The sequence below is a fragment of the Columba livia genome, chromosome 4 (genome assembly GCF_036013475.1).
Source record: "Columba livia isolate bColLiv1 breed racing homer chromosome 4, bColLiv1.pat.W.v2, whole genome shotgun sequence".
In the NCBI taxonomy this organism is placed as follows: Eukaryota; Metazoa; Chordata; class Aves; order Columbiformes; family Columbidae; genus Columba; species Columba livia.
Genome location: NC_088605.1, coordinates 78,702,809 through 78,728,761, shown reverse-complemented (window position 1 = coordinate 78,728,761; position 25,953 = coordinate 78,702,809). Strand labels below are relative to the sequence as shown.

The 25,953-nt window shown below is 50.9% G+C and overlaps 1 protein-coding gene across 9 annotated transcripts in view; it reads right to left on the bottom strand.

The window, feature by feature from the left end:
* The window catches only part of SLC4A4 (solute carrier family 4 member 4), a 195,317-nt gene that overhangs the window by 54,115 nt on the left and 115,249 nt on the right, over positions 1 to 25,953 (bottom strand). For 4 of the 9 annotated variants that reach the window (XM_065062873.1, XM_065062876.1, XM_065062869.1 and 1 more), the window contains 3 exons: positions 24,004 to 24,183; positions 18,224 to 18,319; positions 13,554 to 13,630 (listed from right to left, as the gene is read on the bottom strand). In XM_065062873.1, the coding sequence (XP_064918945.1) occupies positions 13,554 to 13,630; positions 18,224 to 18,319; positions 24,004 to 24,183 (353 nt within the window). The remainder of the gene's footprint in view (positions 1 to 13,553; positions 13,631 to 18,223; positions 18,320 to 24,003; positions 24,184 to 25,953) is intronic. The other 5 variants (XM_065062877.1, XM_065062871.1, XM_065062875.1 and 2 more) reach the window with 3 other exon arrangements.

Below are 25,953 nucleotides of genomic sequence, written 5' to 3'. Positions count from 1 at the left end.
GTGCCATCACCAGAGACCTCCTGGCCAGGAGAAACCCTGCTCTCATTCCTCCTGCAGAACGGTGCCGGGGGCTGCTGCACCCCTCACCTCCCCAGGAGATGAAAGGACGAGAAAGCCTTGGGAAGAGGTGAACCAAGAAGGGGCATCCATGAAGAAAATAAAAGCACCAGGCAAGGATGGAGAAGCCAGGGTGGGAACGAGGGAAAGTGAGGAAGAGGGTGGTTGTGTGAGCCCACCCGGTCTGTGTGTGGGTCCTGAGCCAGGAAGGGCCGGGTGGCACAGGAATCCCCTCCAGACAAGCACCCTGTGTTAATGATCCCCCTTCTCGATGAGGCTCCTGGCATTCCACATGACAAGGAGGAGGGCTGCATACGTGTACATATATGTGTGTATGTGCACATACGTACAACGAACACAACTATTTCTCTGAAGTGCAACCACATCTACCCTTAATTCAAGTATTTCACAAAACAGCAACAGAACTATGTGTGGAAGTTGAGGGTAAGGGCACTTTTTAAAACTGACCCGTGTTTTACACAGCCGGTCGGTAACACCAGGAAAGGCAAAGCCGATGGGAGCGACTGTGCCAGCTGCTTTTGTCCCTTTCCCAGGTGGTTTTTCCACCTCCTCAACAGAACAGTTAAATATCCTTATGCTTTTATCCTTGCGCCCCATGCAGCTCGGCCGCTCACGGGTGGCGCGGCTGGCACGGCGCCCCGCTGCTCCCAAACTCCATCTTAGCACGGAAGTTACTGGAGAAAATTGCCCGTCTCAAAGTATCAGCGAGTCTCTAAGTGTTCTGCCCTCACTTCCAACCACGACGCTTCCCGGAGGACGACGGGCAGACCGGCCACGAGAGAAAACCCCAACTCGAGCGTGGCAGAGGCTGCTTGGAGAGACCTCGCCGGGGCAGAGGACAGGCTCTTCTGAAATGCAACCAGGTAAATAGAGATAACGGTATATGAAGTACTTACACAGTTCAGCAAATATTTTGTAGTAAAAGAAATTCACCTAAGACACCAAAACGTCACTTTCTGATTGCTCTGGCAATCTCATTTTCTTACCCAGGTTATTTTGACCTGTGATTCCCAGGATGCCTTTCTAGCCTTGTTCTTTTCCTTAATGACTTCTTCCTCATTAACAACGACAACAGCTGCGCCAGAAACACGACAAAAGGAGCTGTGAAGCCGCCGTGAGCGAACACCAGTGCAAACGCACCGCTCACCCTCAGGCTTGCTCGTACTTCAGCGCTAGATTTCAGTGCCGTTGAAAAACACCACCACTTTGGTTTTTGTTTTAATAAAAGGTTGTATCTCAAAGCAAAACAATGTAGTTATTTACTATATTGTGTCATATTCAAAGAATTCAGTATTTAACAGACTCTCCTATCAGTTTTTGCTGCCTGATGAGCAAGAAAAGCACATAGCAATATACGTATTTCCACCATATCTGCAGTTTAACCCTTCCTACGTGGCAAGCCCACTGCGAACTGTGGCTGTAAACATGGTGTATACGCATCCTCTCCTACCTCCTCCAGCCCCGTGTCACCATCGTGTCCCCATGACAGCCCGTCACAGCGGAGTGGAAACGACCCCAGAGCCTCTGACCCAGACAGCGCTGCCCCGGCTCCAGGACACGCACGGAGCCCTTTTCGGACTCGAAAAAGGAGCATCACGACAAAACCAGCACCTCTAGAAACACAGGAAATGGACAGAAACATCTTTTTCGATTGCTGCCTTCTGCAGGTGAGGCAGTTGCTACTTGACTGTCACGGTCACAGATACAGAACAGCTTGGGGCACTCTGAGCATCCTCCAGGGAGCTGCAGGAATAAACACAGCCTTCTCTTTCCATACGCTCAGCATTAGATGAATGTAACAGATGAAAGGGCTCAGCCCATGGTTCATTCAAAATGGCAACTGGCTTATGAGAAGCTAATAAACACGTTCTGATGTGTGGCTTCAATTATTATCTGTGAAACAAAATTAATAGTAATTGTAAGCTTAAGAGGTCTCAAATTTTTCTTTGCCTTTCCCCTGAATTATTAAATTAGGCCAAGCAGCCCCAGCAAGGCTCCCGTAGCCTTGGCCACGCTCCTGGGGGGCACCACTGTCCCCACCGTCATCCCAGGCTGCTTAAGTCCTGCGCCTGGCCCAGCGCCCCGCCTGCGTCCTCGCGGCCAGGGAGGGATTTCCGAGCGTGCCCGGATCCGAGGTGGCTTTGTCTTTAACTTCAGCAGCATCCACTGGCAGTTGAAGGCTTTTGAAAACGCTGCCCGGGGTCGGTTCCCAGACCTCCCCCCGGCGCCCTGGGTGGTCTTTGGAGATGCTCGGTGTTTTCTGGCTGAGAGTGAATGGCGAGGGGGGATGTCCTGCCGGGAGCACAAAGCGGGTAACGTGAAGCTGGGCTACGAATCCACAACGAGCGCTGTGCCGAGCTTTGCCGGGCGACTTGAGGAACTCCAAAAATGGAAAAAAGTCTCATGGAAAAGCATGAATTATTGATGCAGCAGGAAGAAAACTGCTGGAACAATCCTATTCCTATACGCTTCGGTCAGGATTTCCACCAGAGAATATATTAAATAAGCATCAAGGAGGCCCGTGGAGGAAGCCTGGAAAAGCTCTACCAGTACATGAACAGCACCTCTGGAGGAAACCGGGAATAGATGATATCAGGAAGGTGGCAACTCTGCAATAACGTTCAGCTTTGCTGAACAAGCCTGTATTCGCCCAGCCCCACGTGCCTTCCCCAACCAGAACCAACAAGCAGGTTCCTCACGTCCCGCGGCCGATCGGCTCCTGAGGCTGAGGGTACCGGCCGCTCTGTCCAGCACATCAAAACGCATGACTGATTTTCAAGAGATAACCATTACAGTGTGGGGTTTTCTTCTCCTCCAAAGGAGTTTTGCAGCACCACTCAACATTTTCTTGAATTATTTATCAGACAGGTGATGGGAAAGGTGCAGCCAGCACTTACAGTCCATCCTGAACCATTCCCTGAAGCAGCTTCAGAAGGATTCGAGTCCTCAGCAGCCCCGAGAGCAGGGAGGGAGGCGAAGCGGGAGCGAGGCCACGCAGTGCGAGCGCCCAGTTCACTTGCCCGGCTCTCTGCTAAACTGAGCATCTTCCTAACCCGACCTCTAATGTTACGTTAAAGGCCACAGATCTCCAACACGGTACTTGTGAAAAGGCACGGCAACCTGAAAATCACAGTCTCCCTAAATGTATTTTAACACTGTTATTATCATCAGACACTTGAGATTTATCGGGAACGAAAGCGATTCTGAAGCACACGCTGCTTTTATTGCGCCTCCGGTTTGCTCTCGGTCACGTCTCTGTGCCGCAGACCGCGCTGCCTCGTCCTCCCAACGCCGCGCCCCCTGCAGAAGAAATGGCGGCACAACCAAGTGCAGGGCACCCCAAAAACCAGGAGCGCGAAAAGGAGCATCTGGAAAAGACCCACATGGCTCCTGCCTGTGACCCCGGCAAACTGTGCAAAGCAATTTGTGAGCTTGTCCAAGGCAAGAGAACACCCAAGGCAAGTGAAACTCCATTAAATGAGTCATTAGCTAAAGCATCAGAAACCAAAGCTAACCAGAAACCCATGATGCAGCACTAAAATTAAAACCAGAGAAGCCCTTTAGCTAGTCACATTACTGTAATGATGCTCCAGGCTTTGCTGAACAGCGTGCAAGGAACATGCAGGCGCTGATCTTCGGAAAAACCTGGTTGTTCCCCAACTAAAGCCTCTGGCTGCGTGAGCTGAAGTTCAGGTAAAACACCCACCTGCCCGGGAACGGTGTCCTTTGAAAGCGAGGTCACGGGGCTGTGAAAGCCTGAGATGAACTGCTCCTTGGGGACTGAGCTCTGCAGCAGGACAGCAGCAATGACGACCTCTGCACGGACACCCCGGTGCGCCCGGCGCTGCCACCGCCGCCCGCGCTCCCACCCCTCACCCCACCGTCCTGCTTGCTTCTAAGTGCCAGCCGCATTAACGGGGCTGATTAACCGATATGGGACACAGCTAGCACATTCACATGCCACCTTACAGCTGTTGTACCTCAAGGTAAAGCTTCTGCAGCTAGGCCTTGCTTGAAAACCCAGCCTATAAGAAAGAAGGGCAGGGGCAGAAGGAAACGCACCAGCGAAGCGTGAGCTGACGAGCTGTTTGAGCTGTTGTGCTGTGGGCAGAGCAGCCGCCTCGACGGGCTATCCGCACTGCTCCCTCCCACAGCACCCGCCGTCCGCAGCCGGGGAGCCCCGAGTGCCCCCAGCAAAGGGACAAATAGCAGACTGGGTCTAACAGCATCACACAGGTACAGTACAAAACTAATAATCCCTGTCTCATCCCTCCAGCAACAATATTAATAAACCAAAATCATAACGAACCCCTCATCCATTCCACCTAAGGAAGCTATGAAAAGATACTTATTTCATAACCCGCCACCCTGTAGCCGTGAAGGATCTGAGGTGTGAACTTGAATTCCCCTTCCCATTGGCAGCGTTTAATCGCTGTCGTCAGTGGAACAAAGCGACCAAAGCAAACCCCACCGCATGAAAAATTGAGAATGCCGCCTGTCTGGCAAAAACCAAACTTGTGGTTTCCAGGCTTGGAAAAGCAAAGCTACCAGGGTTATCCCCATCCAGCAGGGAAAATCTTCCACTCCTCCTCTTCTCCATCACGCCCTTCACCATTTTAGAAATCTCCCTCCTCTTCCCCAAGCCCCTGTTTTCAAGCCGAAGACCCCTAGATTATATTTAATGTCTCCAGCAGAGTCCATCCCAACCCCGTCCTCTTCACCCTGCCACATTCCATTTCTACCTTCACTACATTCATCGTCCTTCAACACGGCAGTGGCAAAACCAGCCAGGGCTCGGCTGCGGGGACGCGGAGGCGGGGACGCAGCCCCGGGGAGGCCGGGCCCCGGCTCTGCCGCGGGCTGCAGCTCCCGCTCGGCTCCCGGCGCCGCGAGAAGCCTGGCGGGCACGGCACGGCCATGGCGGAAACCAAACCCGCTGAACGCGGCAAACGGCAAAACTGAGCAGTTAGGGTAAGCCCTGATCATGCAGATCACCGCCACAAGCCTAGCTGCATTCGTGGTGCCTTGTGTAACTGAAGGAAGGCTTCACGCTCCCTGATCTGGGGAGAAGGGACCCAGGCCCCCAAACTCCTGTTATATCACAGCCAAGCACGGGGGATCTGGTTCTATGATTCTCGTGGGGGTCCCGCACTTGAGCACAAACACATGGTGTTCCTGTACTCGAGAAAGGCTAATTCCCCCAGGAATTTCAATCTGCCTCTCTAGCTCTGTTCTCCCGTGTCTGTTCAGATGTATGCTCACGACAGCCTTCCCGTGAGTTGTCCTTACCTAAAGGGAAACCTTCAGCGCTCTGCACTTCGCCTACACAGGCAACTCCACCACCCAGGAATGCTGATACTGTGCGGGGAGAAACCTCGCATGCAGAACTGCCCTCTGCATCAAGAAAAAAGGCCAAAGTAAATGAAATTCCACTTAACTCAACTTCCTAGAAACATCGCCTTCCCTTCAGAAAAGTGGCAGCGAGCTGGATGGGAAGACAAGTCACTTTCATTTCAGCCCCATGGAGCTAAAGTAGGTCACCCAGGCTGACAGGCCCAGGACCTGGGGATCCCTGCTTGTGACGGCAGGGACGAGGAGACCTTGTTCCAACAGGAGAAGCAGCCAATCACTCCCACCATTAGTCACCGGACCTCACTCCCCGCAGCGGGAGCCCTCAGCACCCTGCCCATGGGTCCCCAGGGAAGGCAGGAGCATTCCTCTCAACAAGGCCAGTTTCTTTTTTGGCTTTCAAGCTGGCTTTGGCAGGGATTCCCCGTTGATATGGAAACACCATTTGGAATAAACAGTGCACACAGCACAACAAATAAGAAGAGGTTTGTGCTTCTCTCTGACTGACCATATTCATTCAGAGCTGTTCTTTGTCCCATATACAAGCCCTTGCATATGTGATAACACCAGGTCAGTTAACTTCCCTTATACCGACATTTATTTTCTACCTGCTCCTGCATCAGATCAGTGGCAACAGGTCTCTGATAAAACAGATTGTATTTCCTTAAAAGCCCTCTTCATTCCGCAGCTTGAGCGTCAGAGAAGTCTCCGTGACTCAGCCACGGGAGCGGCCAAGGACACTCTCACAAAGCCAACCGAAGGATTTCTCCCAGGACAGGGAACAGAAGCGCCCTCAGCACTGGGAACACGGGACTGCCCGCGGTCCGCTCGCGGCACAGCAACGCAGGGCTGCTCAAGGCTGCACTTCCACTCTTCAAATAACCTTCATTCACAGATAAAGCCCTGACCTTTGAGCTGCAAAAATAATTTCAAACTATTCTCAAATGATTAAACCCGATGTAAAAGCTACCTCACAAGCTGTGCTGTAATGCCACCAACAGCAACCCGACCCGAGTATTGCAAAGAGGATTAAAACCTTGTGCTCTCCAAAAGGTCGCTCAAGCGGAGAAAGGATGCTCCTTGAGCTGAGGAAGGAGCGCCTGTAATAAACAGAACCAGGCTGGAGCGTGCGCTGGCACCAGCAGCAGGGGAGGCGCGACGGCGGGGACGCTGCTGCCGCAGCTGCACCGCGCTTTTCCTCCGCACCCGCCTCGGGAACCCGCTCGGACAAACAGCTGCTTGTGAGCTGGCAGGAGTTCAGACAAGAGCAATCACAACTAGCAAGTGGCTGAGAGACACAACCGTATCAGAAAAGCTTATTTGCATTAAATATATAGATGTGCAACCTGGCAAAGACGCTTGTAAAAAAGCAGATGTGTTCGATCCTTTCTAAGTATATCTGGTTTAACAATTTAAGGCACAAAGATGACCACTTTAAATTTATCTAAGCTGAATTTTTACCATGCATTTTCAACATGCCTGTCCCTTTTCCTGCAGCAGGCTAATGCAAACTTTTGGACCATGTACGGGCAAGCTCAGCACAGCAGGAAAAGTGCCAGGAACCAGCCAGCCCAACCCAAACAAGCTGTGGAAATGTACACACATGTGGACGTGTCCAGGTTTGCTGCAGAGCCCATCCGAAGCACCTGCTTCTTCTAGACCCACCTCTTCTGTAGACCAGATTCGGCTAAAGCACGAGGGTGTGCTTTTTTCACAGCTCAAGGAACCTTAATTAAGTCTTTCAGTTTCATACCATTCAATATGGTGTTTAGTGAATAACTTGTGTGGCTTTCAGGAGCTGGAGGAATTCCGTGCCGTGGCAAGTCCTGGTCGTTCCGACGCTGCTGCAGTGCCGCTGCTGCGCGGGGCGACGGGGCCGGGTGAGAGCAGCGGCTGAGACGCCGCTTTATTGTTGGGAAAACAGAAAAGACAGACAAAATTGTCCAGAGGGCCGCTGCCTCTGCTTGTCTATCCAGCTGCAAATGACCAGTACATTAACGGCAGCCAACACCTCATAAATAAGACAAATGAAGGCAAATCCCTTCTTCACATTGCTACCTCAGAAGAAGTGTTCTGCCAACACAAACACAACGAAAGGGAGCACACCTCCTCTTCCCTAATTGTCCTGTAAACTGCCAAAATGTCAAGGAAGCCCAAAGCAAAAAAACAGCAAAGTCAAAATTCAGTGGCCTTCGCTGAAGCTGTTGATCATCAGAGCGGTTTGAGTCAGCGTCTGAAAGACACTCTGGGTGCTGACCCAGGCTCTGCTGCAATCTCTAACACGGTACAAGGGATGGAGCTGCCATTCTTACGGCACAGAAGAGCCGCTCCATGCGAATCATCCAAGTGCAGAATCCACAGTCCCGGCTCAGCCGCGCGGAGCTTTGCGGGTGCTCAGCGCTGCGGCAGAGCGACGGCCGCAGCGAGGACTCGAGCCTCTTGTTCAGCCACGGGACAAGCCTCCCGCACGCTGCCTGCGGGAGGGAGACCTTCCTTTGGAGCCCCCGTTGGCGTTTTCGGTTGTCGTACCTCCTGCAAGTCAGCATGTGCATGGAGCGTGGCAGCAAACATGGGAAGAAAAGCTTTCTTCCCCTCTGCACCTCTTCCCCCACAGACTCCCCCAGCTTTTTGCCCCTTGTAGACCTCATTAAATAGCCTGTTATGGCTTTTTATCCTACAAGCTCAGCTGGGAATGCGATGGGCAAAAAGCTTTGTAACACTTTGGTGATGGTCAGCAAATCCCAATGCCCTGAAATAACAACAGAAATCAAGGCTGAATGTCTCTCAGAGAAAACACACACACTGTTGCCCAAGCAGAACTGCTGCTGGCTGCGGATGCTCTCCACCTCCCGTCCTAGGCAGGCGAGCGGGAAAGGGGAGCAGAGCGCTCTGGTCTAGGTTTGAAAGCAATTAAGGTGGACAGTGCTGTGCCTTAACAGAGGAAAACACTTATTTTCTGCTGGACGTGCGGTTTGTCCCTTTCTCACAGCTCACCTGTGACAAGAGAAAGAATCAGAGGCAGACCAAGCAGGGAGAGAAAGAAAGAGACGCTGGAAAGCGGGACACGGCAGAGGAGAGCAATGTTTTTCAGCACATGGCACGGCACAAAGCAGCCTGGTTTGAGATCACCCCTCACACCAATGGCCTGGCCACCTTGCAAAGCTTTGGTGTCCACACGGTGTTGCCACTGACCATGACCGACCCTGCACTGCCAAAATCAACGGTACGACACGGCTGTATTAAATTGCCCTTTCCTTAGACCGCCAGGTGCGACCACCAGCCCACGGAGAGCAGCCGCGGCGGGCGGGCAGGGCGGGGGCACCGCGTTTCCTCTGTCCCAGGCACGTGAGAATCAATATTACTGATGCCACTTCTGTGACGAGTAATCTGTGATGAGCCACTGATATAACTGCTTATCACACGTCGATAATGACTTCATGTCAATGGGGAAAGACGGAATACAGAAGCGAATAACAGTACATTGGAACTGGTTTTAGAGGACAAAATGACAGTAAAAAGTAGTACAATGATCCTAAAATTATTGAAGAACAAGCCAAGCACACATGTCTTAACTCGTGCTGCAGGACAGCGGGGTTGGCTGCAGAGCCCCGAGCTTGGACCCTCTTTGCTCCGGCCTTTACGGAACGGGCAGCACCTTCACGGCTGGTCCTTTGGAAAGAGCTGAGGGTTCTCTGCCCTTTCCCAAGAGGGATCCTAAGTTCATTTTCTTTGTGAAAAGAGCTTAATGGTTACCCTGTAAGAAGATTAACTCTGAAAAGTGTATTAAGAAGGCAAAGGGTATGAGAAAAACAAAACAAATGCAAGATCAAAGTAAATCCAAAGAAAGCATAAAACCCAGCCCTTCCCTAAGGGTAGAGGAACCAAGCTCACAAAGCTTAACATGGGTAAATCTGAGTGCTGTCTATGACTTTTATAAAACCACAACACGTTATTACCACCTGCTGTCGCTGTGTCAGAGACCACTGTAAATATCTTCTTTCTGTGTGGCGCTCCTCCGTTCTGTCTTCCAGCTCATCTCTGCACTCAGCAAGAAAGCCCCTGAGCCGACGGGGCCGTCTCACCAGGTCCCGCATCTGGCACTGAAGCCGAGACCCGCCGCTCAGCGTCGGTGCCTCAGTCCCGGGCGTGCTGAGGGCTGCTGCCGCTGCTCACCTCCCCTGATCGCCCACTGTTCCCTGTCCCTGGAGGAGGCCGATCCAGCTGCCGCCGCCTCCTGCACGCGTCTGCCTTGAAAACCAGCAGCTTACCCGCTATCTCCGCAAGCGTCCTGCGGGACCGGACAGAACCGGTCCTTGCAAACCTCACGGAGGGCACCCCCAGGGAGGAGCCTCTCACAGATCTTGGGGAGCACCAAAGCATGTCCAGTGCTCTCCAGGACCCTCCAGTGCTGTGCCCTCAGCTGGTCCCGAGCAGGTTCAACACCTCTCCGTCCCGCTGCGCCAGAAGCACCCACCCCACCCCGGTGCTGCCGCGGCACAGACCTGTGAAGGCATGAGTGCGCCTGTCTGAGCTTAAGCCTCCTAACAGAAGCGTCTGTGTCAGGAGGGCTGCTGCAGACAGCCAGGCAACTGGCCAAGAGGCAAGTGGCCCACCTGCAACCTGAACCAACTCCGCAACTCCAGCTCTCTGCAGGGACTGAAACATCAGCTCAGAACAGGCTGGACACAGAGAAGTGTCTGTGTGGAGGAATCCATCTGGGCTTCTGCCGTTGCAGCTGACATCCCAGCTGCTTGCTGCCCCCTTCATGGATTATCTAGAAAACAAACCCAACCCCAAGCCAGCTGAAAGCAGCCTTGCCGGGGTGACCAGCCCAAGCACTGCCACTCCAAGAGGAGACAGAAGCGGGCGAGTGTATTAGATAACACACCAACACATTCCACTCTCCCGCAGAGAGGTTCCCCCGTCCTGAGCATCCCCTGCCCTTTCCTGGCCTGGTTTTGTTCCCTCTACCCCGAGTCCATCCTTGGAAATCCCCAGTTGTCAGGAACATGGAAATAAATGGAACAATTCAGCACTTTTGAGAGTCATAGCCCCCACTTAGTAAACTCGAGTGCCTGCGGTAACACTCGTCTCAGTACTGCCCCGCACCTGCACAGGACCCGCACAGGACCCAGCCCCGGCAGGTCCACACGCCAGGCAGACAACCCATGAGTGGTGAGGCAACCGCAGCGTGCCGAGGTCTGCTCCTGCTTCAGCTCCAACGGAGAATGACCCCAAACAAACCCTGCAAAGACACACCAGCGTCCTACGACGAGAGACAGCGGTTTTCAGCCTGGACCTTACAACACACAGGGGAAAGGAGCAGGGAAGCCAGAGGGTGATGCTCAGGACCAGCTGGCTGTTCCACAAGTATGCAAGGGAACCGTTGCTAAGCAGACAGAGCGTCTCGGGATGGAGGAAGTCAAAGATCACCGAGGGTGGAGGCTGGCAGCCGGGTAAGATCTGCAGGTACGCTAAAAACGCTGGAAAGGACGGCTGCTTGCAAACCCTGCAGCTGCTGCGGCGGGGTGAGGGTCCCGCTCCCGCTGGCACGGCCGCACAGGGCAAGAGCTGCTCCAGGGCACGGCCCCGCGTCCCCCTCCTCGTCACGCGGGTGACCATCACAAACCCCACTCTGCCGGGCTAAATAAAGGGAGGGCCTGAGGCCATGCTGCACCTACAAAGCGCTGGCCACCAGCACTGCTCCGGTACAGGGAGAGACAGAAAGAAATAAAAGGCGAAACATTTTCTGAGGAGCACATTTCACAGTTTGAAGAGAGATCATCCAGAAGCTCTATTTGAATTTTACCAATTCCGCTCAATAAGAACCTACTGAAACACAGATTAGAGGAGTATTCTGCTTATAATGTCATTACATTGTTGACCGCATCATTCCAGTTAGTACTGAAGGTTGCAGAACAGAAAATAAGGATGTAGGTGGGCAGAAAAGTTACTAAGGTATGTAGAGGTCCGTACAAAGCCTGTCTCCTTTACCTTTGCAAAACCAGCGACTGATTAAAGAGCTGGGGTCCCAGCCCTGCTCCAAGCAAGGCGTGCAAGCTGAGTGCAGCCTGTCGCCGTCCAGAGCCAGGCTGGCTGCTCACACAAAGAAATAAAACACGGAACGGCTCCTTCCTGCCGCAAATCTGTATTTCACTATACGGCCTCGTTAATCGCCAAGCTTCCAGATGGGATACCCAAATAATGACAGCCAGTCACTCCGCTGTCCAGGCAAGAAAATCTGTTCTCTTTCCAGCTTCTGCTGTCATCCCAGCACGCGTTATTGCCTCGTCTCCCGTACACAACGCTGAGCTCCGCTCAGGAAACTTGCCCGGCATCATGACAGTTTCGCAAGCTTTATCGAGACACAAGTTTCAGTCAATCAGTAACAAGAACTGAGATCCAAGGTGGTTTTCTCAGGCTGGCTTCGAAAAGCGTGCAGTACAAGGGTTCCATTGTGCAAAGTTCATCGGCAGGACACGGGCTAATTAATTAAGCAGCTTTCTGGAGCTCTGTAGTTTTCAAGTAACGGTTTTCGCTATAAACAGTCGGGCATTATTTACATTGAAAGCTACAAACTTTGGAGTGCCCTTCCAAACTGGATTTACTAACAGAACTCACTATTGGCACTGCCAAAACATCTGTCTTTATACTCAATTTTACATGTCCAGAGACAGCAGGAGGGGTGACTGGGGCTGTTTGAGACCTGCTGCAACATTCAGACCTGGATTTCTGCCAGCCTGTCCCTAAGACCCCAAGTACAATGCGATTAAAAATGTAAAACATAGCAGTCTACCCAACGATATAAGCTATTTTACAATCCTACTCGTTCCTCAGGTGTGGCTGCATGTATTGAAAGAAATGGGTATTTTGCCAAACAGCCAGCCAAGACAGATGTATGCTGCAACTCCAGATGACACCGAGGTCAACGCAAACCACACTCCCTCCCGTCCCTTTCCACAGAACTATTTTTATTTGTCTAAATACATATTTAAAATATTTAATCACTCTGAACTCCCTTTTCTCCATGGATGATGTTGCTGTGCCCCTTTACGGCAGAGCTGCGCTTCCAGAAGGTTGTAACCAGCCATTGTTCCAGGGACTAGAGTCATTCTCAGCTCACCAGCGTTACTGAGCTACCCAAAACGTTTTCTAAAGTGGCTCTCATTTGCATTCAGAATAACCACGGCACTACGGAACACTGGAAGATGTTAAAAAACCCTACAAAAGAAACAGTCATGCTTTGAGAATAACCCACTTTTTGAATCAAGACAAAGGTTTTTTGAATTAGCACAGAGACCTTACTCAGCCAACAGCTTCCTGAGAGTTCAAGTACACTCACTCTTATCCCTCAGACTCCGAAACTCGGAAAGGATGAGAACACAAAGCAAGCCACATGACGTACTCCAAAACATCGCTCTAGCCTAAGAAATCAGTCAAATTCAGGGACACCTGTAAGAAAGAGCTCGGTTCTGCGGGCACTAAAGGCCAATTTTAACTTCATCACCCATCTTCACCTTGAAGCTGTTCCGCCACGGTTCCCTTTCAGCACAGTTGCACCGGGTGAGGTAACACAGAATGACAGAATCGCTTTGGTTGGAAGAGACCCTCGAGATCATCGAGTGCAATTGTTAACCCAACCCTGTCACTGACCCATGTCCCTAAGAGCACCTCATCTCCGCGCCTGCTCAACCCCTCCGGGGATGCTGACTCAGGAACGCCTTCTCTTACACCAGCTGCTGCAGCAGGGACACAGTCCCTTAAATGCTGCTGCCCTGTGCAGGGGGCCCTTGCTGGAACCCCTGAAAACCCTCTTGTCAGCAGGAGGAGGATGGGAATCCTCTTGGTATCTGGAAATTCCCCAATCCATTCTCATGGAGAATGGAGATGTGTTCCTGTTCCCATGCAGATGGTGTCTCTTGCTTCAGGCCGAGTCAGCGTTTAACCTTCTTCTTCCAAGGGCTGGTGCTTAAGACACAGAAAATTCAATCACGAGACTCAGAAATACTCTACTCACCTTGTTTGACCTCTTCTTCTGCCGCAGTTTCACGGCGCAAAGTCTCTTCCCCCAACATCCAGCTCCTAACCACACACACGACCAAGCGAGGTCTGAAGCTGCAGCTTACCTGGTCCTTCTCAGGCTTGTCAGAGATGTCATTCAGGCTGGTGGAAGTCAGGTTTCTGTGAGCCATGGCTGGGCTGCCTGTAAGAACAACGTCAACACCAATTAAAGCACCTGCCCCGGCCCAGTCAGAAGAACACAGAGGCTCAGGCTACAGCGACACCCTTCCGTGCACAAGGGAGGCTGACGTGGGGAACCCAAGACCCTGACAGGCTGCTTTCCGTGACTTCCCGTGGCACGTGGCATGGGGAGACGCTGACGCCCCCTCCCGTCTAAGGGCCTCTGTAGTTCCTGTCAGTGGGGCTGCTGCGGGGTCAGCCAGGACCTGGGTGCAGGCCTCGGCGTCCCGGAGCGGCTGCGCAGCTCGCACAGCGAGGGAGGCTGGCAGCTCCCGGTCCTTCGAAACAGCCAACGAACGTCAAGCGCTTCTTTCTTCAAGTGATCTCCTTAACTAAACCTATGAACCTTACCGATTTCACCGGTTAAAACAACGTGTGCACCAACTTGATTGGCTAAAAGTCACCGATTCCTGACCCTGGATACTCTAGGGATGAAGAAAACCAAAGAGCTGCAGCAGTTCCGTTCCTCCTCCAAACACCCACTGCTCACCTGTAAACCTGACACGCTGGCGTTCAAGCACCGCAAACCGGCCACCAAGCAGCTGCTCGCTCTCTTTTTCATTGCTCTGCCTACTTATTTGTATGTTCACAGACAGAACTTTGGAAAATGGTTCTTATCAACTTGGGGGAAAAGCCCCGTGATTCAAGAATTCAGTTTTACAATGCCATCACAAGCCTTTGAACTGCAGAAACCAGGAACAGTCATTATCACAGAGAAGAAAAGCAGATTTCGATTTTTGAAAGGAGAGTTGCGGGACGGAAGCGGCACTGAAAAGCACAGCAGCCAGCACGCGGTTTTAAACCGTTCCGAAATCCCCGTCCCTTCCCACCCACTCCCGCAGGAACCAGCGGAGAGCAACAGGAGCCGTTAGCACCACTTCTGACCACGGGTGTACCCGCAAAGACAGAAAACGCTCCAGAAGTAACGGCACTGAGGCCTTTCCCAACGTAGGCTGTGTTTAGAGACGACTTATGCTCTGCTATTCACACCGAAATTCAAATCCAAGTTTCCAGTGTTCATCAGCTCCCTGTGCGAACAAGCTCTACAACAGATCTGCATAAGGATGGGAACAGCAAGAAAATGATCTGGACTGTCAGAGCTGGGTTTTCTTCACAACACGTTCAATGTCTGTGCAAACAGACTCAGAGCATTTTCCCTCCCGAGCCCCCTGGGATCACACCGTAACTGCTCTGTGTTACCGCTGCATCAGAACGTCCACACGGCGAAAGCCGGAGACAGATCTCATGAACAGGGGATCTCCAGCTTTTCCTCTCCGGCTGTTACTGCGAGGCAGATCTAAGACCTGACCTGTCTCTACCAAGTTTTTACCAACACATTCACTCATAGAGTGAGAAATGCCACTTGGCAGCTCCATGTTTTAGTAACCATTCTCCTAATCAATTACTAGGAAGCCAGACTTAGAAATGCCTACAAGTTTTGATTGAACGTTTGATGTGACTCTGTAGATAGCAGACAAACACATCAGTGCAAAGGAAAGTGATCAGGCCTGCGATGCACGCTGTGTCTGTCACACAGCACACACACCACTTTGTTCTGAAATCCTTCTGTGACAGAAATGTTTAATAACTATTTGTACTTGGTAAAAAGCAAAGCTGGACAAAAGAACCCCCAAATAAACCTGAGTTATTGTAAACCTGAAGCAAATTATTGAAACTTAGGGCTCATTTTTCCTGCATGGTGCAATTAATTATCTTTTAAAGGTTGCAAAGGCTGCCAATTCTGGGAAACCTTGGACAAGTATATAACGTACCCGTAGATTAAAGTGACCAAGTGAAGCTCGATGCAGAGATACACATGGCTGCTTTGCAAACCCGAGCCAATAGAACCAAATACAGCCGGAGGGAAGCAGTTTCTTCAAAAGGCAGAGCTGGTTCACACTGATAATTGGTGTCACACAGCTGGGTGACTCCAAGTTTCTGTGGGTTCACCTGAGTGCAACCGAGAGGAACTAAACAAGTCTTCAGCAGAGTTAAATGGACCTGGAGAAACTGCAAGGCCTCCAGAGATGGGAATGCCGGCGGTCTTTCATACACAGGATTGTTCCAGGTTATGACATTTGTTTGCTTTGTTTATTAGAAGTCCAAGACTTCCAAATGATCCTCAGGAGCTAAGGGCCCTTCTTTCACAAGAAAGCAGCTAACGACTCTATCACAACTCGCTAGCGGCCTCTTTCCCCCACCCTGATCAACATCAAAGCCACGGCAGCTCTTCTCCAGGCATCCTTGGCTTGAGGTTTCCCATTTTTATTGCATATTCGGACAGACCAACGTGCCAAAAAGCTTGTTGGCCTTTTCCAGAGGTACCCGCTGCTTTAATCCAGGTACACTGCCCTACAGACACCACTTGAACATACTGACCCATCACGGCTGCAGCAGCACCACAGGGGTGAGCAAAGACACGCGTATGGAGCCTACGAGGCAGAAATCTCAGACAAAACTCTGGACGGCAAGAAGCAAAGGGCTTCTCTGGGCAAAGGGCTCTCAGGGAGCTCCTTGCGTCACAGCTAAAGCCCTTTGGACAAGGAACGTTCCCCTCCTGCCCCTAAATCCCTAACTGGCAAGTCAGCGCCGCTCGGGTATCTTCTCTAAAGAGGCTGCCTGTACGACAGTCACGTTTAACAGGAGCAATATAACAGGCTCATTTCGGCCAGCAGCAAAGCTCCCAGCAGGACCTGGGCAGGAGCACAGAGCCAGCCTGCCCTGCACGGCTCTGCGAGACCAGCCCCTCCAAGAGCCGTGAGCACCTCGGCCGCAGCTCCAGCCTCCTGGCACGGCACACGGGCCTCGTTCACTCCGCTGTCCGTCACTAGACTGGCCTTGCATTAAGAGATCTGAGCACCGCAAAGTTAAAAAGTACTCTTTGTTCTGTGGAGGTAGAAAGCGTCTCATAATCCCAACCTAAATAGAGCTCTCAGGCTAAGATGATTCGTATCTCCATCTCCTTGCAACAAATTTTACACTTAATGCTGACAGCCAAAACCTCTAGAGCACGCAATGTGATTTTTTCCCCCTGAAGTTCGGTGTCTGTGCAGCTCATCTTCTGGAGACGCTTTACAAAGCCTTCAGGTTCAGACTAGTCCCGCTCAGCACGGACTCTGATAATGCCTAGAACACAGGCTGGAAACCACAAGCATTGTCTTCTCACCAGCTCTGCTGACCTAAGGAACTTGCCAGTGTCTCGGCTTGCATTTAGACTCTTCCCCAAAACCCTGTGTGCATCTTGGCTGCCAAGCCAAGGCAGTAACAGAGAGATGCTGCTAGAAATGCAAGATGCAACTTGTCCAGCGTTGGCTCAAAAGCCATTTGGCTCTGTGGTCACAGTGGCCCAAGTCAGTTCAGCCTTCTAACAACTCAGGGTCGTAATGGTTGTGCTCTGTGGAGATCCAGAGCCAGGAAAGACATGTCCAACAGTCAGCTGTTAATGCTTGTATGACAGGCCAGCTTGTCAGAGCGACTCTGTGCAGCAGACGGAACGATTTGGAGACCACAGTGACACAAGGCAATGTGGGTCTCCGTGGTAAGCCTAGCAACACCCCTCCTGAGAAAGACCTCAGAGGGGAAAAGAGCCCTGGAGACCTGGGGAATCCTCAGATGAGCAGCTTCTCTGACCAGAGAGGAACACGGGAGCAGAAGGAAACAAGACGCCTCGTCTGCAGGTGCTCTATGCCTTCAACAAACCAGGGGAGTAAAAAGTTTCTGCTGCTGAGACCTCAGCCGGAGACTTTAGCACATGATGTCCACCCTTACACAGTTTGCCAACTAAGGGTAATTCCTCAATTCAGGCCTAATTTAAATTACAGTCTCTCTGGCCAACACAGTGTCTCCTTGGCTGTGCTCACACAGGTACTGGTGCAAGAAGCCAGGCAGTCAGTCCAAACCCCTCCACGTTATTACCTCTTTGTACTAAAAGGCTCAATAATCATCCTTCACAGTGAATACTGAAATTCAGATTCCTGTGCACTGCTGTGGCCTGCGAAGAGCATCCCTGTGCCATCGGTGCAATAAGCTGCACCCCTGGGAACAGCCGCTCTGCCATCAGCAGCGCTCCGAACAAGGAACATCTCACAAAGGACAGTAAGAGAGAAGCGGAGCGTGAGACGTGTCCAGCCCCTCACTGAGAGATAAAGCTGGCGGGGCCTGCTGGCTGCGAGACCAAGGGAGCCTATTTTCGCATTTCATTTATATGGAAATTAACATATTTAAGCTCATTGCATTTATAATACTGCACTGGTGGCAAAATTCATAAAGCCAAAGGGTATTTCAACACATGAAATGTCACTTGATGGCTTAGGAGACTGCTGCCTGAAGGGACAGGCGTGAGAAGAAAAACGCAAAACAGAGCGAAAAAGAGCCCAGGGGTGCCATGGACCTCCAGAGCAGCAGCCGCTCCACCAAGAACGCGCGTGCCCTCTTCCCCCGCTAATGCGGCAGCAAGCGTTAACGAGACAGACGGGTGCGAGCTACGAGCCGGAGCGGCGCGCGCTGCCCCTCCGAGTCCTCCGGGCTCCCGCCGCCCCGTCCCGCCCGCACTTACTGATCCAGCCCAGGCTGGGGCTGCGCGGCACCGGGGCGTCGTGGCGCGGCGAGCGCGTGGCGAGGCAGGGCACCGAGCTCTCCAGCGGGCTGCGCGCTTCACGGGCCGCAGGCGGGCGGGCAGCAGGGGACAGAGCAGAGGCGAGAAGTAAAACAAAGAATTAAAGACAGGAAGAAAAGCTCCAGCAATTGCACAAGCAAGCCCGCTGGGAGATAAGAGTGTCTGAACATGCACAGTTACACACACACGTGCACCTTTGTGCATACGTCGGTGACTAAAGTGGTTAAGTCTATTCATTTGGAGCACAACACAACATCCACCTCTCAGCACTCAGCTGGCAGGTCTGGAACTGGTTTTTCACCCCTGGTGTCTCGAATTCAAGCAGATTAGGAGAGGATTTCCAGCAACTGGACAAAGCAGCTGCACTTCTGGTGGTGCTGAGCGCTCCCGAGTTGCGGTGCAGTCAGTAAGAACAGCAGACACGAGGAGCTTTAGTCAGTTACTCAGGTCACTTCCCTGTAGGAGCCAATTTTGAGCATCCCAACTATGTATATACCACCAGTTAAGGCTGGAAATGCAAACCTTATTCTTCAACGCTTCAAACAACGCGAACAGCTAAATGCGCTGCTGGGTTTCTTCGGAAATCTCTTGAAAGTGTCTCATTTCTGACTTAAAACTACTCTGCTCCTGTGCTGTTATTATCCAGCTGACACCATCAATCAACTCTCCTAAGGGACTGAGGATGCCATTTGTACAAAAAACACCGCAACTGAACCAAGCTGAACTCTACTGTAGAATAAAACCCAGAGAGGAGAAAGTTGCCGAGCGTGACTGCGCCAGGCACCGCGCCGCAGACAGCCCCAGCGCCGCTCTATCTCGGCCGCTCCCAAACCCTCCCGTCAGCACAGCGAAGACAAATAACCTCACGGTGACGGGTGGCATGCCATTAGTTGTGAGGGTCAAACGCTCACACATCGCTGTTTTCTGCAGCCTCTGCCAGCTCGGGTTTGCTATGATTTGACTGCTTCTCTTCAACGCTTTTGCCACGGGCTCTCACAGGTGTTACTTTATACAATACACCAGCAGCAAAGAGGCTTTTAAACAAAAAATAGCAGTAGTAATGCAGAGCAAATATTCTAACCGAAGCACAGGTGAACATTTACTAGAGAGCCCTCAGACAGCTGCAGCAGGAAGGGTGACCGCGGTTCTCACGTGCAGAGGCACAGCAGGGCAGAGCGGCGCAGCCCGAGCGGCGCCAGGGCTGCTGCGGAGCCTCTCCGCACAGCGCCTGCACCCCAACCCCGCACCCGAAAGGACACCAAGAACCCTCGGGCAGCCAGGTCACGAGACAAGACACAGAAATGGGCAGAGAGCCCTGCAGGAGTTCAACTGAAACGTCCCGGTTGAACACTTCATCTGTCTCACAACCTTCCACCAATAAAAGAAACAAGAAGGGTGGTGTCTTTGCAAGGGAACTTCCAGCAGTCGCGTGGTACAGCTTCGTCTGCTTGGCTGTTTGATAATCATCTTTTCCCTGTTGAACAGACAGCAAAGCAGTGCTTTGATTTGTCCTCCTCCATCCTATGTCACACAAGAAATTGCCATCTTCTGCACAATTTCTTTCCCAGGAGCAAAAACATTTCTGAGAAAACATCCTCCCAGAAACGTGATTCAAATATCAATCTTTATGACAGAGTGATGAGTAAAAACCATTCGGTGCACACCTTGGCCGCTTAAAAGTTGGGTGTTTGTGCCAATCAGATTGCTGTCGGGTGTGAATCTCCAAAAGGAGCAGAAGCAGCAGAGCAGGGGAGGCTGAGGCCACCCCGGGAGCTCTGCCCAGGCCCAGCGAGCAGCCGGGACGCTGGGGCTGCCGCGCTCCTATAGCCACTTCACAGCCCCGCCGGAGATGGACACACACCGAGGCGCTTCACAGAGAGACCCGCAACCGGGTGAAAACGCACGCGTTTTCCCGGCCTAAGTGTTAGCAGCTCCTGCTTCTTTACCTTTTTCCCTGCTTTATGCAAAAAGAGCATCCTCAGACACATTCAAAAGCTTCAATTATGATTAAACATAATACCAGAACGGGAGTTCATAACGAAACTAAGAAAGGTATAGAAAACTTTAGAGTCCCAAAGACCTAGTTATTGAAGCTCTCTGAGCTAAGTGAGATACAGGCACCTAAATATCTCTGAGCACCATGGCCAGGGGTTATTTCCAGATTTCACATGAATACGCTTGAAGAAAATCGTCATTATTTAAACCGGGTTTTAAGTCTAACTTCCTTGAAAAAATAATGAAGGAAAATCACGGGCAGAATCCGTGCTAATAATATTATGGTAAAGTGTTTCCTAAAGAAATGTTCTTGAAAGTAATCTAATACAATTAGGTACTTATCAAAATCTTAAGTTCCAAATCAGTTGTGCTTGCCCAGTAAGAGCTGGGAAGTTGCATAATATTATACATAACCTGCAGCAGGGCCTGGTTCAGCTTCAGTGGGGTTCGTTTCATTAACAACCCTTAACGAACACACAATAACTCTGTACAGTACATTAGCAGAGTACTTTCTAATTTACACCCGCGTGCCTTACGGTTAAACTAAAAAAAGCTATGGTTAAACTAGGGTTAAATCTTAAACTAAAGAAGAGAGTCACCCCTTTTAACAACAGCACTAAAGGTCTGTGGAGCAGAACGCCAAGCTGCTCCCTAAATATACCGGCCCGTAAACTCATTCTGCAGGGCGACAAGTCAGCAACACGCCAGTCTCGTGTCCCGGGGCTGCTGCTCTCGTTAACCTGCCAGCAACATGAATATTGCATCAAAGTCCCCCGATGCTGAAATGAAAGGCAGACAGACACCGAAAGGAAATACCTACCTGGAAAAAAAACTCCAGGGAGATCTAAAAGTGCTTGGGGCTGATGGCACTTTAATTACGGGGATCAGCTCTGTTGAGAGACAGCTGCACTCCTGCGGCCTCATTAAAGTTTCATCTCTCTAAAGGACAAACTCTGCCTTCAGAAGCACACGAGAGGCACTCTGTGAACTCCAGGGAGTACGGTATAACTCGATCAAATACATTCTGGAGTCACTTGTTCATTAAAGCGTAAATAATAAATAACAGCAACAACTATTCATGAAGTATTTCCCTTTGTATAAAAGTCTCTCCCTCCTTAAGTCTCACAGCACTTGAGCTGCCATGGAACATAATGCATTATGTATTCTCCTAACACAGAAACATCCCAGGTGCGGAAACAGAGGCAAAACACCACGGAAGGAGTGGCTGAATGTCAGCCAGCGCGCTAAGCAGAGCCAGGACAGAATTCCTGGAGAATCAGGACCTGCACAGCACCTTCAAACAAGCAAAAGTCACCCAGGGCCCGAGTCAAGGGTGCCCTTAGCCACGAAAAACAAGCAGTGAGAACATGAGATGAACGGCCTCTGTCAGCATCATCCCCCCAGGATGAGCACGCTATTATTTTCTCGTTAAGCAGCCCTGACAGTCCGGCTCCGTACAGCCAAGAGACAGGGCTTACCATCCATGGGACAGTTAAATAATGCACTGTGTATGATTTACCTTCAAACCTCTTAAGTACGTTTTAATTTGCCTTGAACACCCAGAGGTTTTGATGGCTCCTCAAGGAGTGACCTTAAGTGCAGAAAAGAAGAATTTGACATTCACCAGCTGTTGAAAAAGAGGAGGCTGTTACCAGCAGAGTTCAGTAAAAACAGACACAAGACAGAGGTGGAAGGTGGATGTTCCTTGTAAACAGAGCACATTATAAACCCTGTGGCTAGACTGGCATCTTGGCCGAAGGAGGCACCGATCACAGCAATGCTGTGCACTCAGTCCTAAAGGTTCCTTCACGTTTCTACAGCCCAGGAACTCACTGAGACACGTATTGAGAACAGACCACTGGTTTGACTGCTGGTTCAACCACGAGACAGGAGAAAGCGCGCCACGGCCCAGACACAGGCACTCCTGACACGCAGGGGCTCCCTGGAGCTCAGAACCGAGGGCTCGGCTGCAGCGCCCCAGCGACACGTGCTGAACACGTGTCTGTCTTAGGCTTTGCCTCCCCCATCTCAGAGCAAGCCTGCTCATCTCCAAAGGCCCAGGACGAGAAGTTGCCACGGAGGCGACAACAGATACCTACAGACACCACCGCAAAGAGTGCTCATGCATCTTCCCCACGGTGGCCTCCCACACAAAGCGGGGAGCTCGTGGGAGGCCAGGGAGGAGATGGGGGAAGCCCACAACATGTGCTGGGCAGGACACGATTTCGTGATTCCAAGTGACAACAAACATGAGTTATTTGCTGGGTGCCATGACTGGGACATCCTCTGAGAATGTGAAGTGCCTGGCTGATTTGAGGGCAAAAACCTGAGGAACCTACAAGTTCGATGCCTGAGGCTAATGGGAAATGGAGATGCCCAAGAGAGCTTTCCCCTGGCTGCACGGTGCTCTCTGGAAGAGGCTCCCGCGTCTCCAGCAAGGTGCCCTCAACCTCATCGGGCCTTCCCCAGAACAGGGATGTCTCCCCAGTGCTCTCCAAACCACGGCCCCTCCCTGTGCCCCACTGGGCTCCCGCAGGGATATTCACCAGCAAACTGCACACCCAGGACGTCCCCTCGATTCACAGTACTGCTCCTTCGTCTTATTCATTCAATCACCGCGTGATCAAGGCACTCAACCACGAAAAGATATATCATCAAGAACAACAAATATTCTTTACATGCACATATACACCTGTTGCAAAAGCAAAGGATGATAAAAAAATAGGAAACACTAATCAAGTGTGAAAACGGGTTAGGCAGAAACGTTAGGGTGAGTTTTAGAGGCAGAACACAGAAAGCTAAGAGGCCTTACATGCAGCAGGAAGAAAAATTTCTCTGCTTGCTTTCATTTCTGGATATTTTAAAATAGCAACTTTTAGTTGTACTTCCATACAGCAGCATGAGACAGTTACAGAACTCCGAGACATGACAACAGGCTTCAACCTGCTCTTTTTGGATCACTGCTAGTAAGAGGACTGCCAACGTCCACGTCTGGGTAAGTGCGGAGCCACTGCCAAGGCCTCTACAGCTGTCTGCAGCCACGGCACGCACGGTTATTACGACACGGCTACAAGCACCGCACTACGTTATCAAGCCACTGTTAGACAGAGGGACAGACATATTCACAACACACACCACCAAACAATTTGAGGATGAATAAGCAAGATGGAAATCAGCTTTACCCACACTGGACAATGATTGTATGGCAATAAAATGCAAGCTAGATGCCACTATCATGTAATTTTTGATTAAGAGTGCCACTGACACTACCTGTTACAGAAATGGAACACGTACGAAAGCTTCACCTCCGCACAAACGTGTCAGGTGATCAGCCTTTTAGGTTCAGGCCTGTTTAGGATTTTTTTGTAATTCTCTTTCCTACTGTTCCTACTTCATCTCCTCCCCGCCAGCTGCTGGATTGCTGCTCTGCCCTTGCCCCTGCCTGTTCCTGCCCGTTCCTGCCTACGGCCTGCCCCTGCCCGTTCCCTGCCTGCCCCCTCCCCTCCTCTCCCACTCCGTCCAGTGAAGATATTTACGGTTAGAGCAACGTGCCACGGCAGAAGCAGCCTCCGGAGCCCACCACTGATGTGCCATCAGCATGGGGTCTCGCTACAGTAATCGCGGGTTAGAAAAGCGTCGTCATGGCCACAAAGTTAGTTTTCGGCGGGCAAGGTTGGTGGGTTGCTTTAGAACGGAAGGCTATAGCCAGTTAGCCTCTGCATTACCATTATCGGGGTTGGAAAACATCCTACTTGCACTGGAGACGGTCTTTCCAATGTCAGCCAGAGAGCGCAGGTTGGACTTCTTGGTCTGGTGCCGGTGCTTCCTGAGCAGCGTGTAGGTGACTTTGTCCTTCAGCTCTAATTTCAAAAGCCCCGTCTCGATCTGATTGTCGACGATCATTTCTGTTGCACACAAGGCAAGGGGAGAGGGAGAAAAGAGACACATTAATCACTAAACACAAAACTCAGCTACATCGAGGGAGAGCAGGGGGAGAGAGATGGGTGATTTTCACCCTACCTTTCTGAAAATTTTCCTTCCCATCTCAAAACCACTACTGGACTGGGCCGTTTTATTTTTAATGGGAATCTCTTTCAGACATTTCCTTTGAAATGGAGTGCGTTCCCATCCAGCAAGACCCACCAGCCACCAACACACACCTCTTGCCCCGAGACTCCCTTCTGTTCTTTCCACACACGCCATGGAGCGTGTTTCAAACCAACTGCACCCAGGACAAGCCGGTTCTTAGTTCGGAGAAGGAATGTGCCCTGAGTTTCTGTGACGAAGCTCCAACTGCACCACAGGTTCCAGTACGCTTCAAAAATAACACGGCAAAACTTCTGAGGTTCAACAAGGACCGAGTTCACCTCACAGGCCCCAAATAGAACCTAATCTTATACCACAGAAAAATGTCCTGGAGATGAGTAACTAATTAAATCATTCACTCTCAGAACTCAAGTACAATGACAGTAACTACAAAAGGCAGAATTTGCTCCCATTTTCACATGACATATTAAGTGGCTTTGCCTTCAACTGTGTCATCAGAAAAAATAATCTTCCAAGTCGCTGCAAAGACTGCTCGCTTCCCATCGGTTCCCTCCTTTCTGTTCCTCTGTCCCAAAAAAAGGTAGCCAGATCTATCAAGAATCTTTATTGCGCATTGAATCTCACATTAGGTTGCTCACTTGATTTCATCAGTTAACATGCTGTCCCCCAAGGGAAAGTGGCAGCTCTTATTTGTCTACCAGTAACTTTTATTTGTGCTAATAATAAAAGTTATGGGACAACGGAGGCAGAACATGCATCACATTTGCTAACTCGGTGAGCCAGACAGTCGTCTCCTATATGCTGCCCAAGAAGTAACGCCTCCTCAAATCACCAGGGACAGACGCCCAGCTCCTCCACCCAAAGTCAGCAAAGCGTGATTAGGTGCAGGTAGGTACGGTGACACAAATGTGTGGCACAAGTTTCATTTTTGCAAAGTGCTACTCTTCCGTAGTCTCCCAGCAATTAGGTTTGACTGGGGTGGCTGAGGGAAGATACTGAAGGCAACGTCTTCAAGTGCCTTCAGAAAGACACTTAATATCTGAAGGTTAAAGTTTTGGACCACTGACATGAGACACTATCTTCTCTGGTATGTTCAGCTTCAGCATAAAACTTCAGAATATTAAAAAGAAAAAAGGTTTTGTAAAGCTGTGCATCTGCACACACGGATACAAAAATACAGAAAGATAAATGTCACCCTAAGCACCTACAAAACTAAGCTTAAAACTCTGAAGACAACATCAGACGCAGCTTTTGTACTTTGAACTCTCACAAACTAGTGCAATACTCGTCACTTGGTAACTGCAGCCAGGACAATGCTGAGCCTGCCTCTGGAGATTATGATTCAAATCTCCAAGTTCTGAGGGGTTTGTATTTCATTTTATCTTCACCTCTTCACATAACGGCTTCTAAACCCAGCGTACTGTTTGAATGTACCTCCACTGGACGGCTCACGTTGAACATTTATTTTTTATGTCTTCTCACACATCACCAGGAACACGGTACAGATCTCAGCGATGTCACTAAGCGTCATTCCAGGCCACGGCTATTTTGACCACAAAAAAAGGGCCATCCCATTCGGCAGAGTGAGGCTCCAGCTGGCCCTGTGACTGCTGCACACCCCGCTGCTG